The sequence below is a fragment of the Tyto alba genome, unplaced genomic scaffold (genome assembly GCF_018691265.1).
Source record: "Tyto alba isolate M040663 unplaced genomic scaffold, T.alba_DEE_v4.0 Super-Scaffold_23, whole genome shotgun sequence".
Lineage (NCBI taxonomy): Eukaryota > Metazoa > Chordata > Aves > Strigiformes > Tytonidae > Tyto > Tyto alba.
This window is the reverse complement of record NW_024881297.1, coordinates 27371115-27386320: the sequence shown is the minus strand read 5'-3', so window position 1 is coordinate 27386320 and position 15206 is coordinate 27371115. Positions and strand designations below refer to the sequence as shown.

Sequence of the window (15206 nt, the reverse complement as noted above, 5' to 3'; positions counted from 1 at the left end):
AAATAAACATCAGCTGGATTGTTGTCCTCTACCCACAAGTTCCTTTCTCTTCCAAAGAGTAAGTACAAATTGGTAATGAAGACAAGTTTATAATCATGAGTCCTATCTTTCAAATTGAGCTAGCTTGAGCATGGGCTGCTAGGTACTGTCCAACATGTTTGATGATCTTTACCTGTAGTAGGTGATAACCCATAAACAAGTCATCATTTTCATGTGTTTATGGGATTCTTAAGGCATCTCCTCCCATCCTGGAATCATTCTTTTCAACTGCTAGTTTTCTTCAGATTGCACATTGACATTATTTTATGTGCTATTGTCAGATTTCTATTACATTCACATTATTCTTATTCCCAGTTAGATTATTCTTATTCCCAACATATACCAGCAGTATTTCTCTCTGGCTGAGATAAAATTCTGTTGGTTTACCTCCCTGTCTGATGAATTCCCTTTAAAAATGTGGATTGTCTATATGAAATGACTCCTACAGCTGTACTGATGGAAATTGTAATTATTGGCGCCCTGAGTGAGGAAAGTCAAAGGACAAGGATCAGATGAAAAGCAGGCTACTTGTCTTGTTGAAATTTGAGTGATAAGTCAACAGCCTAGCTTTTACACAAGATGGATTACAAAAACGTAGCAGGCAGTCGTTCTAATAAACAAGATGGTGAGGAGGTGGAGGAGCCCTGACCCTCAATAATGCCCTTGTGCGGGAAGGGCTTAGCTGACCAGAGAGTATTGACAGCTCTCTGCTACTGAGACTTTGATAACAAATCTAATTTAGTCTAATTTATCACTACTCTAACAATTACAAAGAAGTATTTAATTGGTTCCCTAAGTGGCTTTTCTTAGAAACAAAATTGCTTAATTAACATAGTGAGATTGCTTTAGATCTGCAATTGTTACACTCACTCAAATTCGTCATATAAGGTTTGTAGTATTTTCCTAGAGAAGCCATCATTGCCATGGTTAACAATAGTGGAAAATATGGAATGACTTTCAGTTGCAGGTCCATAGCTGAGCTGTTTCTAGATGTTAATCTCTGTAGCCCAAAGAAGCTCAGAAGAGAACTGAATCCTTCCTGCACTCTTAGCTGTCATTTGCAAAGGAGGCTTAGCCACTCCTGCCTATAATTTTTTTTTGCTGGAAATGTTATCTTGCCATTGCTGGTACCTAAGGGCAGTAAATTGTTTCGCTATCTCTTTAGCCTCAACCTGAAGGAGCAGTAGCTAGTTTTTCGGTTGGCCCTTGCCTTTGATCTTTGTCCATTTTGGCCAGGCTGTTTCCATCAGGAGTAAAAGCTCCTGCTAGCACAGACTAGAGTTTCCATGCTTAGGCTTTGCTCAGAAATTTAGTGAGGTGAGGAGGCTAAGTGTGGGATAATGTGCATATATAATGCAGGATGTTGCCCTTATATATTCCAATTACCCATGGCTGACAACTGTCTGTCATCTTTCATGGTGTAGCTCTGTCATTAGGGCTCATTTCCTTACTCTGTTTGATATCCTTATATATAATTTGTATGGCAAAGTGCCAGTTACAAGGGGGAGCAGCAGACATGCTGTCTGAATTGTGCACTGAATGGCGCTGAACATGCTGAAGAAAAAAGAGGATTGTGTGAGTAGTCCAGGAATGAAAGAGAGAATGATGAGATGCAGGATCTGGAGCAAAATCAAAAGAACTGAGATTGGGGAACAGTTTGCTGAATGCAAAAATAGGAATAGAAGTGAAACAAGAATAATGAGAAACTAATAGGAGGAGAAGCAAAGACAGGAGAGTTGTAGAATAATAGCAGATAGAAACTAGGTTGAGAGAGAAGGAAATAGGAAAGGAAACTGGGGTAATGTAAAGTCAAAAGATATATGAGAAAAATCAGCCCTAGTTGGCCAGAGATTCCAAGGTAAGTAGAACTGGTAGAAAAGCACAAGTTTTTCACCACAGGGCTCTGTGGTGGCAAGCCCTTTTGACTGTGCAGGTGTATGGGAGAGAGCTCACAAAGAGTTGCTCTCTCTCTGATCAGCCAAGCGTAAATTGTGCGCAAGGGTAACAAACAGATGGACTTCCCTGTTGCTCAGATGTCATCTGTCTTAATGACTGTTCTGTATCTCCACTGTTCTTTCAAGTAGTCTGAACTTATGCAGTCCTTCTGAAGTCAGTGAAAGTGGTAAGTGCTAAGGCCCTTGTAGGTCCACTGTGTTCTGTGGTATTTATACACAGATCTTGGACCTCCCCACACCTCTGTCTCTAAGGACACTAAAAGATGGTAAGTGCTTGAGCTGGAGGGGGATTTATAATGGCTACAAGCAACTGAAGACTTGTTGCATTGCTGAAAAGCATTCTGTAGCCACACAAACACAGTGGGGTGCCGTGCCAATTTGTTTTGCAGTCTTTGAACATTTACTGTTCAGCCAGTCACCAGGCTGGAGCAATGGGATTCCCTGCCAAACAAAGGGCTCTGAACTCTCACTGAGGTCATTTGATTTCAGAATCAGACTTCAGCGGGAGCTGCTGCTGATGTCACAGATAGCTTGTTCCACACAATAAAGCAAGGATGCAGAATCTAAAGTACATATCAACTGAAAATTCATCACAACAAACAGAAAGCACTATTACCCCATCCAACATAAACACTAACACTTGGAAGGTAATTATAAGACGGAATATACACATTAGAAATTTAGGGTTGTAAATATGTGCAGGTAGAGGCTCAAGCCAACACTTGCAAGAATGTGGATTGTTCAACATCTGCACCGTGTTCTCTGTATTACTCTAAAGCATTTTTGAGTAGCCCTTTAGTTTAATCACTAGAATCATTAACACATGATTTTGTTTGCTGAGATCATACTATATCCCACTATCATCACTTTTCTTCTAGCTTTGGCTTGTGTTAATCTTTGTCCCTAGATGACTACTACCAAAGTCAGCAAGAGTCTTTCTATTGAACTTAATGAGAAATCAGTCAGGCTGCAACATATAATGGCTGGTGCATCACAGTGTGCTTGCTGCAGTGTTCTTTTCCTTCCAGACTGTTCTTATCTGCTGAGGTCAAAATAGGTCTAGTTTACTTCAGAAATGCTCAGTTTGGCTGGAGTCTATAATTTACTGTTTTGCACTTGTTTCTTGGGTTCACTAAATCAAGAAAATCTGTTTCCCCTGAAACGATAATAGAGACAGTCCTCATTTGAATAACATTTATAAACTCTTTAAGCCAGTAGTTACAATGACAGCATAATCATGTATCTCTGTTACAGTTTGCAAATAACATAAGAGACAAATAGCTGGTAAGTACTATAAAAGCTGCTGAAGTTTGTGTATTATGGTCCTGACAGTAGCAAAGATAAAAAAATAATGCTAGTTAATCTTTTTGTAAAGCAGCATATACTAATACAGGCAGGAAAATCTTCCCTCTTTAACACATTATTTAGAAAATTGTAGGAAAATTACATAAGATGTTTTTAAAACAAAATGATTTTCAAAATTGGATCCTACAAATGTCCATCTGAAGACACAGCTGGAACCCTTTAATCATCCTAAGTGATTTGCTTCACCTCTTTACAGTGTGTTTATAAACTCAAATGAGGAAAAAAGTAATCAATTCAGCACCAGAATGTAACAGGAAATTTGGACTTGACAAAGGAAGAGACTGAGAGAAAATCATAATTCTTGCATATAAGTGGTTCATCAACAGCAGACAGCAGTGTATGCTTCCTTGGTGAATGCACAGATGCCCTTATTCCCTCAAAACAGAAGCTGGTTTTGAAACTTTGTATTTGGAATCAATTGGTAACTAAGAAACCTAGGTAGGGAAATTGCTATGATTCCCTGCCCTTATGTAAAACATTTGTGGAAAATCCTACAAAAGGTCTTTGTAAGGTAGATACAGTAGACTAAAAAGGATGTGAGATTTTAGAGACATTTTTTGTACAATGGAAACCAAATCTTTAACTTTTGCATTCTCTATCTTCTACCTACTAGTGCAAGGCTCCGTCTTTTCTTGTGAGAGTGGTATGTATTCATTCATTTAGACTGATTTTCTCTGCAGAAAGAGTGGCTATGGGCATTTTTGTAGGGCTACCTCTGATTGTTGAATAAGGCTGGTTTTGGTCATCAGGAGGATCTATGGCAAACATTGTTACTGTTATACAGTGATCACCTTAAAGCTAACAGCATAAAGAAAGAGTATATGACAGCATGATAAAAAAACACATTGTACATTTGAGAGATCAGTGGGCAATAACCCAGAGGGATAACTTGGCCTTGATTTACTCAGAGGCACATGTGCTGCTCTTGGTGAATCGCTGTCGTGCTTTGAGCAGGGTGTAACACCGCAGTTTTTCTGAAATCCGGGCTAGTGTCCAATGCCTTGCTTTTGGGTACCTCTTAACAAAAAACTTAAAACAGGAATACTGAAATTCTTCAGTATTGCTGAGTTCTCATAAATAGTGCAATGCTTTCTTCTTGAGGAACATTCTGGTAACTGACAACGGGCTAGATTTTTATAAGTATGTAATTGATTTTACACAATGTATTCCATACCTATGCATATTGATAGAAAAGGGATAACACTTTTGTTTGGTCTGCCTCTTAAAATGATGGACTAACTGACTTCCCCTGACAGAATGACTTCTGTTTCTTCTAATCTTTGAATACAAGCTCCCTGGGCTATCAAGAACCAGTATCAATGCAAAAGCTGCAAAACCAGCTCCATCTGCACAGACTACAACTCACTGTTATTGTCTACATTTCTGACACTGTCATCTGAATGGCTTCCTTCTTGTTTCTCCGGTTATTTTAAAATTTTTTAATTTTGGTAAACACAAATATGTGAATAATACAAATTTCTCTCCTGGTTGTTAAATCAGTCAGAAATACATGCATATAGGCAATAATATTCAAGAAAAAGAAGGGAAAAAAAACAAACCAAACCAAAAAACCCTTCACTATATTTGGAAAGTACTGCAGGCTACATTACGAAGTAAACCAGAGATATACCTTTTAATAGTTTTCATTAAGCTATAGATAAGGGCACTGAGAAAATGTATTTAAGGCTAAGGCAGTCTAAAATGAACGTCTGATTTGAACATATGGTTCAAACTTGTCAGATGTTTCCTACCAAGAACAAGCAGACTTGGGAGTAGTCACTGTTGTAAATGTTGCTTATACTCCTCAAGATATTGGTGTGTCAATCTCATTTTTTTCACTGCATCTTTTGAAAGCAGCTGGTTAAATAGAATATTTACACAATGAAAAACAAAGATGAAAAAAATAGCTCTTATGCCTATATTTATTACCAAACTATCTCAGTATGCTATCAGTAACATAACTCTGACATGAATTTTGACCAAAACCCAAAAAGATGCTGTCTTTTTGCCTGATTGCTATGAGTTTGTACCATAGCAAGAAATGGATGAATTTTTTTATGTCTCTGGCAGTCTGAGTCTTGCAGCCATTGCATCAGGATATTCTGAAGAAACTATTTCACCTTACTCAAAAAGGGAATTGTCAAACCCAGAAAATCATTTTAGGCCCCCAAGTCATAAAGAGTTCTTTATGTTTCACCTCTTGATTTTTGAACCCTTAATGCTCTCCTGCTCCAACATTTTCTCCGCAGTTCTGAGGACTAGTATTTTTCAGAGGGCAGCCTAGATACTGGAATCCAAAAATATTATGTTCTTCATCTCAAAATACAAATTGGGAAACACAGAGAAATGGAGAAGGAATTTCTTATTTGAATTCTATAGTTTAACTAGCAAAGTAGTAACAGTAATAATAGTGTTAATTTTAAAAGCATATCTTGACTTTTTCCCTTTGTGATATGCAGAGTCCAAGACTGATTCATGAAGTCATGATTACGAAGTCATACATTAGTTTGGGAAAAAAGGTGTATTGAACTTTAGTTTGGAGGTAGGACAGATAGTGTTTTGTGTAGTTCTGTGACACCAGAGGCAGGTAAAGCTAACTAACAATAAAATGCCATCTTGTGGAAAAAACAGCATAGTGAGTTTACAGAAACTTCCTTCATCCATTTCTTTGGATGAAAAATTCTCAGATATGAGGGGAGATCTCTTGGGGGGAAATATCCTGTAAAGCACAAGAAACCAGAAGACAAATCCATCTAGCTTTTTGCTTTTCTTGTTCCCGTGTTCATCTCTCCCCGATCTTCAGTGCAAATTCTCTCTTCTTTTACATGGAAACCATTTACTTTGAGACAACAGAGTCTGAGGGAAGGAGAGTGATAGAGGGGCCAAAGGCTGCAGTTCTGTCTGGGCTGAACTCTGTGCAGGGGATGGCAGCTGGCTTGGGTGATGCAGGTTTCCTGTCTGCCAGTGCTTCTGCCTCCTCTATTCACTGGTGAGCGAAGCACAAAACACTTGGTACCAAGCACACGTACAAGAATGCACGTATACATCTTCTTGGTGTGCATCTTTTGCTGACGCCACTACCATATGACCACAACAAATGGTCATGCCTTGTGTACTCCATATCCTAACCTGTTAGATGTATATTAGATCATTTTTTCACATACACCTTTCCCTATACTTTAATGTTTCTGAGCACACAGGACAGGTAACAGATACTTAACTCTTAATTCAGATAATGTTATTCTACATCAATAGTTGTGTACAGTTTGACAGGAATATAATTTTAAAATGTTTATAGCACATGAAGACCTTGAGCAATTTGTCTCGGGAATAGGAATTCACTCAGACAGATAACAAAATGTATTCTACTGGAAAAATAATACATTTTTCAATGTTCCAACTGCCTACTTCAGAATTTCAGTAACAGATTCATTTACAGGGCTTGTGGTACTACTTTGTAACAATAATAACTGTTTTTGCAGCATACTCTTGAAAAGAATGAATAGCCTAAGTGATATTTTGAGAATCTCAGTCTGTATACATGATGAATTTAGGTTTCATTTGATAAATTGAATTGCGTGTTTATGCCTCGTAACTAGGTTCTGTTACAAACTTGTATCATATTACTTATGTTGGAGTCTAATGAGTGTATAGAGGGATTATTAACAGCCATCAGCAGCTGAACAATGTCACAGAAAAATAGAAAACTGACCCAGTATATGTGTGCTTCTGTAGACATATTAGAAATCAAAAAAATAAGGTGGGAAACTAGAATGGCAAGTTTTGAATAAGGATATTGATGTAATAGGCATACTAGAAACTAGGTAGGAAGAATGTAACCTATGAGGAGAAGGTTGTTCAAGAGGAGGAATAAAACTGAATGTTAAATATCGTTGAACATCAAGTCAAGTAAAACAAATGTATTCATGAATAATATAGAATTTTATGGTTTGAAACCCCAAGCATGACTCTGAGAAAAATAAACTTCAGGATTATACACTCAGCTAATCCACAGTAATAACGGTGACATGCCAAAAGAAATTAGAAAGGCTGTGATAGCAGGTGATGCAATAATAATAGAAGGTATCAGTGAGTTCTGTGCAGACATAAAATATACTCTTGGTCAACATTAATGACTGCTCTATGGAGCATCTATGAGGACAAAAACATGTGAGCCCAAAGTAAACAAGGAGCTCTTGAATTGGTCCTGAATAGAGTCTATGGCCAGGCTTAAATGTGATTATTTTTTGTACAGTGTTTAGAGTATGGCTGGTTTTAACATCTCTGCAGAAACAACAGGTGCCTCAAAATGCTGCTATGATAGTGTTTCATTTAAAAAGGGGAACTAAATTTGAGGAAGCTTATAAAAAACGAGACAGGCATCCAAAAGGAAAAAGAGGCTGCTAATAATACAAATCAATCATATTCTGAAACATGGAGATTCTCTAATTGTCTAATTTTTTACTAGTGAAGGTTAATTTGATTTTGAGTCTGGTGTTCAGCAAATTGAGTGTAGAGGTGTTGGGAAAGAGGAAGCTGGGCCTATGGCTCTTGGATTCTGATTCTCATTCTGCTGCAAATTGTTTACTTGATTTTTCACTCAAAATTTTAAAACCACATATCCTGATGTCAACATGTTATCCATGTCAACAACATGATGCTGTGTAGTCATACTTAAGTGAGCTACCTGGGGTACCAGAGGCAAGAGTGTTAATACACCCGTCTTTTAGCTCTAATTTTAATAGATTTATTCCTTCTGAAAATAGAATTGCAGACACAGTTCTGTTGAAGAAATACAAACAGGAAGTTTCATAACAGCTCTGTGGAACTGGACAAATATAGAATAAAGTTCTAAATCTGCCTGTGGGTCAAAAAAAAAGGCATTTCATTCTATCAAGAGGACCAAAAAAGGGGGAAAAGATGAAGTTATTGAAAGCACGATGGAACTTTGGGATATGATCAAGCTTGAAGTTTTAAAAATGGTGATTTACTTTGATAATCTCCTGGTTTTAAGTTAATTATTGGACTTCCATTAGTAATGGCTCACTGAGGAAGAAAATTGTAGCAGCTCCAGAGTTTACATCAACACAGCATGTGAGGAAAGTTTTCCTATTAAAAAAAAAGTGCATGAATGTGGAATTCTCTTTAACATTGGACCTTATTTTGTCATTCTTCTATTGTAATACCTTTGACTGCAAGTAGCTGAACTGAAAAATGGGCTGGGGTTTTTTCAGAGTATGGGTCTAGGATAGATAGGTAGCATCTGACAGAATCTGATCTTTAGAAAGGACTTGGTCAAATTCATAATTTTTCTCTTTCATAGTAATTTGTTAACAAAAAAAGTCATATAGGTCTTTTTGATGCTATTATGTTGACCCATGTTGAGCAGCAGTAAGCCCTGTAGGCTGTTATGCACTAATACAGACCATTGGAGTATCATAAATGTAGTTTTATTTGCATTTGTATGAAATATTGTCATATATATGTAATTCTTTTCAATTACTTTTGCATATAGAGAAATCTATGTAATAGCTCTTCAAAGCTCAGAAGTTTGCTTGCATACTAGGAAGAACAGAAATGGTAAGATGTGAATAGGATAAGCAACTACTCACTATCACTGTTAAAATATCTTGTTTAATTCCAGAGCAGTTGTTTTTACAAAGAGTTAAACTTGTTGAAATGATTATATTATTACGGGATTGCTGAGAGAACAATAACTGAGATAGTCATACTGTAGATGTGCTAATAACAGGAAAAAACGCATAAAATATACTAAGTGCTCTACTGAAGGCATGATAATTTATGCTATATTGCTACATCTTCAGACTTCCACTTTAACCATCAGATGTCTGCAGAGAATTTCTAGGCCTACATACAGAACTGGTTGTATAATGAGGTAATCTTGGGATTGAAAATTAATTGCCTGTGTACATGAACCACCTCTTTTGTATGTTAAGAATTAGTAGGAAGGGACACTGGGTCTTCAGTGACCAGGGCCAGATGGCTTCAATTCTGCCTGTTACTGTCTTTAATATGTCCAAGAATTGTACCGCAGCTGGTAGTTGAAGATGAAGCTAAGACACATGACCCATTAGGATCACGCACTGGCCGGTGGCAAGGGCATTACTGGCTCCTGAAGTATTCCCTATTCAGTTTATCTTAGGCTATTTTGAAAGTTTATCCCCATAAGGTAGCTAAAGGAACTATTGCACTGGAAGCAGTGTGACTGTGGTACAGTGCAGCATGAGCTACAGAAGAACAAATGAACAGATGAATGAATGCCTGTGAGGCAGTACAGTGTAAAATCTGTGCTGCTTCTGATACTTGAGCTGGCCTTGTTAAAGCTACCTGTGGCATCTCTTCACTGGACTGCAAACAGCCTGTTGGAAAAGAAGCAGAAGGCAGGGGGAAAAGAGCACCAGGAAGGGGTAGTTGGAAGTATGAATAAACCCACATAAATTTGAGTCTATGTTCAATGACAAGGTGGCCATCTGGTAGTCTTGGACACCTTCATCCCCAGGTCCCGATGCAGCACGCCCCTCTGAAGGAACTGCCTACTCCACAGAAGTCCGTGTCAGCCCCGTAATTTCACAGTGCACACAAATTAGACAACACAGCCTATAGAATCAGAGGTGAAAGGAAACATGTACTACCCATGATCTGCTGCTCAGTGATGTCTAAAATCACAATGACTCATTCATACTCTGTGAACATTTGAATGTTCTAAAACAATCAGTGGAGTGTATCCCAACATACTTTTAATGAATTGCAACCCATGACCTTTCAGTACTTTGGGATGTTAACAATTTCAACTGTAATATCATCTGATATGTTCTCATCATTACAGTTCCCTCTGTAGCTTTATCCTTATTAATAGCCTTTTTTTTTTTTTTTTTTTTTTAATTATTTTTATATTAACGTGAATGTGTAAGGATGAGTTTACTGGGTCAAAACAAAAGCAGAGTGTCCTGCCTGAAGTGCTAGATGAACTTTTACAGAAGGCAAATGGGAAACAAGGTTTTTAAAAAACATCCACCCAGCAGATCTGTGCCCTGGAACAGGGCAGTCTGTACATCCAAGAACATTCCTTGGGATTCACTCTGACCCTTGGTTTTCCTCTTGACTCTGCAGAAGTGTTCCGCAGAGGTAGGCAGCAAATGGTTAAAGGTGCTGAACACATCAGATGTGATTTAGTATAAAAGGAAAAGGAATAGCAGTGTGAATGGGGAAGAAGGGATAGACTGCCCTTCTATTTGTTTTATATCATGTTCCTTGGTACAACAGAGAGCTCACCTAAACACAGCTGGGGCATTGTTCACTGTGCTCCTCCCAAGGGAAGATTTTGATTTGTCTTTGGGGTCAGGTGAGCTTGGAAGGTGTGGTGGAGTGGAAACTGTGATTTCTCCAGGTGATTTTTCAGACATTAAATACATCAGAGTGAATAACAGTAGTATTTGACTCCTGAGTACCAGTGTCTCACACTAATAAACCAAGGAAAACATTTCCAATATATTTATATCTGACCATTGTACTTCAGGCAGTGTGGAGCAGAGCTATTCTTTACTCACTCTAGAAATGCACCCTTTAGATTTCCAAGGAACTGTATTTACCTTCATTTCCAGTTTTCTAGCATAAATTTAGGAACTTTCAAGGTAGTAAATACTACTTCTCTGTGGATGTTTTTGTCGGAAAAATTAAAAAACTTTACTCAGAGCATTCTAGTAAGTGCTTGCCTAATGATGTAATCAGCTGCAGCAATAACAGTTAAAACCTCAGCATCAACTGAAACCCTTTTATCTTTCTGAAAACCTCAAGCTAGATGAGAATCTTAAGCTAAACCCAAATTGACAATGGAAGCAATCTTTGCCTTGTTAAAGGATAATATCACTGGCTTTACACGATCTCCTTCGTTATTAATGGGAGGTAACAGTTGTGAACAAGATACATTGCTGGCAGGAGGAAAGGAGGATTTCCTCCTGTCTTCACCTATCCCTGAAGCAGAGAGGTAAAAGAGTTGCTTGTTTTCTCTTTCACTTTTAGCTTTATGGAGCAGAAATGCATCTGGCTGAGAATGCCACCTAAAATTTACAGTTAGCAGGGCCAACAGAAAGGCATTATTATGAACTTGTCCGTAGCACAGACAAAAGTTACAACAACATGTTTCCAAATCTTTGCACTTGGAAACGAGAAGTAACATTTCAGGAGATGGATTGAACCTCATAAAATCTTAACTGCCATCACTGGAAAGTGCTGCAGTTCTGCCAAGTCTATTCAGGTAAGATGAGTGACATGATTTGAGTATGTGGAAAGGAATTTTGTGAGTAATTTCAGTGCTTGGCTAAAATGAACAAAAGATCTGAAGTACAAAGCGAACTGTTTTTCTGAATGAAAATTCAAGAATTTATTGGATTTCTAAAGTATGGGGTAAGTTATATCTCCAATACAGCAAATGTGAAAACGATCATAAAGAAAGGAACATTTCCTAGGGGAGACTCACAGCACCTTCTGAGAAATATTGTCCATCAAAGTATGTCTGCTGGAAATCTGACAACTACATCTCCTCTTTACTCTGCTGAGACTACAACTGTCCTTTTCCATTTTTGTCAAGAGCACAAAGGTAAAGTTTTTCCTTGTCCTGTCTTCTTTCACAGTCACAAAGGCTTGTTTTGCTGCAAGTAATCAGAAAAAAATAAAGCACTTTAAACCCATATTCTTACCAGACCTCTGGATATGCACAGATGGCAATGTAAATAGTCTCATTAGTTAAAATCAGGAGGAACCAAACAGCTCAGAGCTGTCTGTGAGAAAAGCTATTAAAAACAGAGTCTGAAGTGATTTCTGAGGAGGCAAATGCCTCTGCCAGCTGCAGAAATACAAAGAGGAGGGAAATTTGAAATCGTCTCCCTTCACACATAGTCTCTACAGCTCCTTATCAGTATGAATTAGATGACATTGGCTGAGGGACAGATACTGTTTTCACAGGTGGGGAAGCAAAACCGTGAGCAATGGCTGTTGTTACAGAATTAGTATTAAAATATGTAGCACAGAGAGCAGCTGAAGTCGAACAGAGAGAGGAAGTGTTTGTTAGAAAGTAAGAGAGTAAAACCAGTGAAAGGCTGAAGGGAAAGACCAAAGAGAGGGAGAAAACCAATGTATTATGGAGAGATCTTAAGTACAGGGGAGCACAATCGATCTATGGAGGGTTCTGCCTCTCATCACTTAATGACTGTTATCTCTGTATTTTTATTTCAGCAGAGAATCTGATCTCAGTCTCTCACCCCTAAACTTTTCCTCTCTTTTCTCACCTGTCCACAGCTATCGCTGTCATGGAGTAGATGCTGGCGAAGACAGCTGTGATTGGGAAGAAGTTGTGGAAGCGACAGTAAGCCTCTCCAAAGTACCACTCACTGTGCAGTGCGTAGATGAAGTTGATGAGAGTATTGAAAGCAGCCATGGAGGCATCAGAGAAGGCCAGGTTCACCAGGAAGTAATTGGTCACTGTCCTCATGCGCTTGTGAGCCAGGATAATCCAGATGACAATGAGATTTCCAAAAACGGCCACTGCCACCACACCACCGTAAGCCAGAGACCACAGGGCAATGCGCCAAGAAGGTTGCACAAACTGATTGGAGAAGTTGGCTGCTGAGGATGCAACAGGGGGAGAAGTGTTTCCAGCCGGCGCTCCCAGCGCCTGTCCCCAGGCATCACCTGCTGCAGCGAGGCTCACGTTCCAGCCGGCTGTGGGGACAGAAGTCATCTCGGATGTTCTCCTCCTCTCTTCCAGGAATGATGTGCCTCTCCCAGCCCTCCAAAATCCCCACTGACAGAAGAGGAAAGAAGGAAAAAAAGGAAGTAAGGCAGCACAGCAGGTACTTGGAAAGAGAGATCTGTCAGAAAAAGCTTTAGTTATGGTGTTCAAACTGTTAGAAATGCTGTACCAGCTGAGTCAGGCGAGCTACCTCTGGATAGAACAGCATTCTATTCCTCCTCTCTACAGTCACTTCTTGCTTTTGATTTTGCTGAAGAGAAGGGGACTGGCAGCCAAGGCACATTTTATAGGCTTGTGAGTTCCCGACGTCATGAAGGGAGTGTAGCAATAAGCTCCATCGACTGGTAAGATAACACCTCTTTCTCTCTGTTCTCCCTCCTCCCGTTTTATTTCATCCATTGCCAGCAGCAGACACTTTCAGGAGCTGTGGAGAGCACCATGGGGAAAATGAATTCTTGTCTCGTTTATCTTGAGAGATTTGTTTTATATTGCCTTTCTTTAAGTTTCATTATTGCGCTTCCTTTTTAAATAGTCTTTTTGCCCTGTCTTTGCAGGGCTAATTAGCTGGCTTAGTTAAACATCCCAGGACTGAGGCTGCTTTTTATTAAAGCTGATTCCAGATGAATTTATTCTAGATGAATTCAGATCTGCTTTTTTGCTAATGTCTTTTAATTTAGTACATGCTTTCCTTTTAACCATTCTGTTAACTACAGATTTGGAATAGTGACCTCTTTCGGATAAATAAATACATCCTGATGCTCTCTGATTTCACTTTTCAATCTGTAATATCAAGAAACATCTATAAAATTAAAATGTAACTATCTTTTTCTTACAGCCCTAGCTTTGGTGACTGTAAAGCCATTTACATGTTCAGCAGACACTGATTTTTGTTGTAACATTATGCATCCCTAAACATAGATGTCCTTAAATATGAGTAAAATGATAGGGGTTTGTTTTCTTTGTGTCTTTGAAAAAACATTTTTTTCTTTAGCTCTTTTTACTTATTTCCATTTATTCCACACTTAGTACTATTATTATTTTGAGCAGGCAATATTTTTATATGCAGTGATTTCTATACTGGTAGAAAAGGGTAAATGAGGAAATCTAACACCTGATGTTTTCACATCCAAGAAATCAGTTTTCTTGTTAATATGTTAACAACAGCTGGCATTGGGAATGCATGCTTTATGCAAGGGTTGATTGCAAGGGACTTCAACTAACAAACCTTTGTTATTCAATAGGCTGCAGTCTTTAGGAAGAAAATGTGATTTAGTGCTGATCTGCTCCATGCTTCAACAATTTGGAGCTACTACTTGTCATCAGCAGAGATTTCAACTGTATCACAGCAGTGGGAGCTATTCAATACCCCTATCAGCAATAACACATTCTACATTTTTTTAAACAAAAGCTTCATACAAAAATCAAATATTCCTGTGTGCCACCTCCTCCCTGCAGTATTTACCCAGTGGAAGTAGTGTCTGCACTTTAATTGTCAGGTTTTCACTGCAGTTTTAATTTGAATGACTGCAATTGTGGCCATTTCTATGCACTCCTCAGTTCTAACCAGCTAACACGATCCCAAGCAGCAGCCCACCCCAGGCTAGAAGCTCTGCTGATAATCACCCTTTGCTATACCATGTCTAGAACCTACTCATACGCTGCAGGTCCTCATCACAGGAAAACCGCTGGAGTTAATCCCACAGTTCCATTTTGAGACCCACATCTTCCATCCAAAAGAAGTATTTTGTCTTATCCCTGGAGGTGAGTCTGAAGAAGGGAATAGTAGTTCCCCAAAAGGCTTTGTGTCAGGTTCTCAAGAGATCCCATAGTAAGAAGCACAGAGTCAGCAGAGTCTAGTAGCGCTGAGCAGGTTGAACCACTCTTTAAGTTAGCTTAAACTACAGCAAACTGTAGGATATATTTCTTTGCCTTTTGGGCATGTATAGAGGGGTCTTTGGGAAGGCAGTGAAGAATAAGCAGTTGAGTAATTCAGGTGCACTCTCCTGGTAAAATCAGTGGAGTCAGAGGGTTGGTTGCTGGGGCTTGTTGTTGTATCATGCTGTCCAAAATAGGCCAGT

The 15206-nt window shown here is 38.7% G+C and overlaps 1 protein-coding gene across 1 annotated transcript in view; it reads right to left on the bottom strand.

Moving 5' to 3' along the window:
• Positions 1-13384, bottom strand: part of TACR3 (tachykinin receptor 3) — a 40385-nt gene extending 27001 nt beyond the window's left edge. Inside the window, exon 1 of the mRNA XM_009963162.3 lies at positions 12665-13384. Within this exon, the coding sequence (XP_009961464.2) occupies positions 12665-13116 (452 nt within the window). The 5' untranslated portion in view covers positions 13117-13384. The remainder of the gene's footprint in view (positions 1-12664) is intronic.
• Between the last annotated feature and the right edge of the window lie 1822 nt (positions 13385-15206).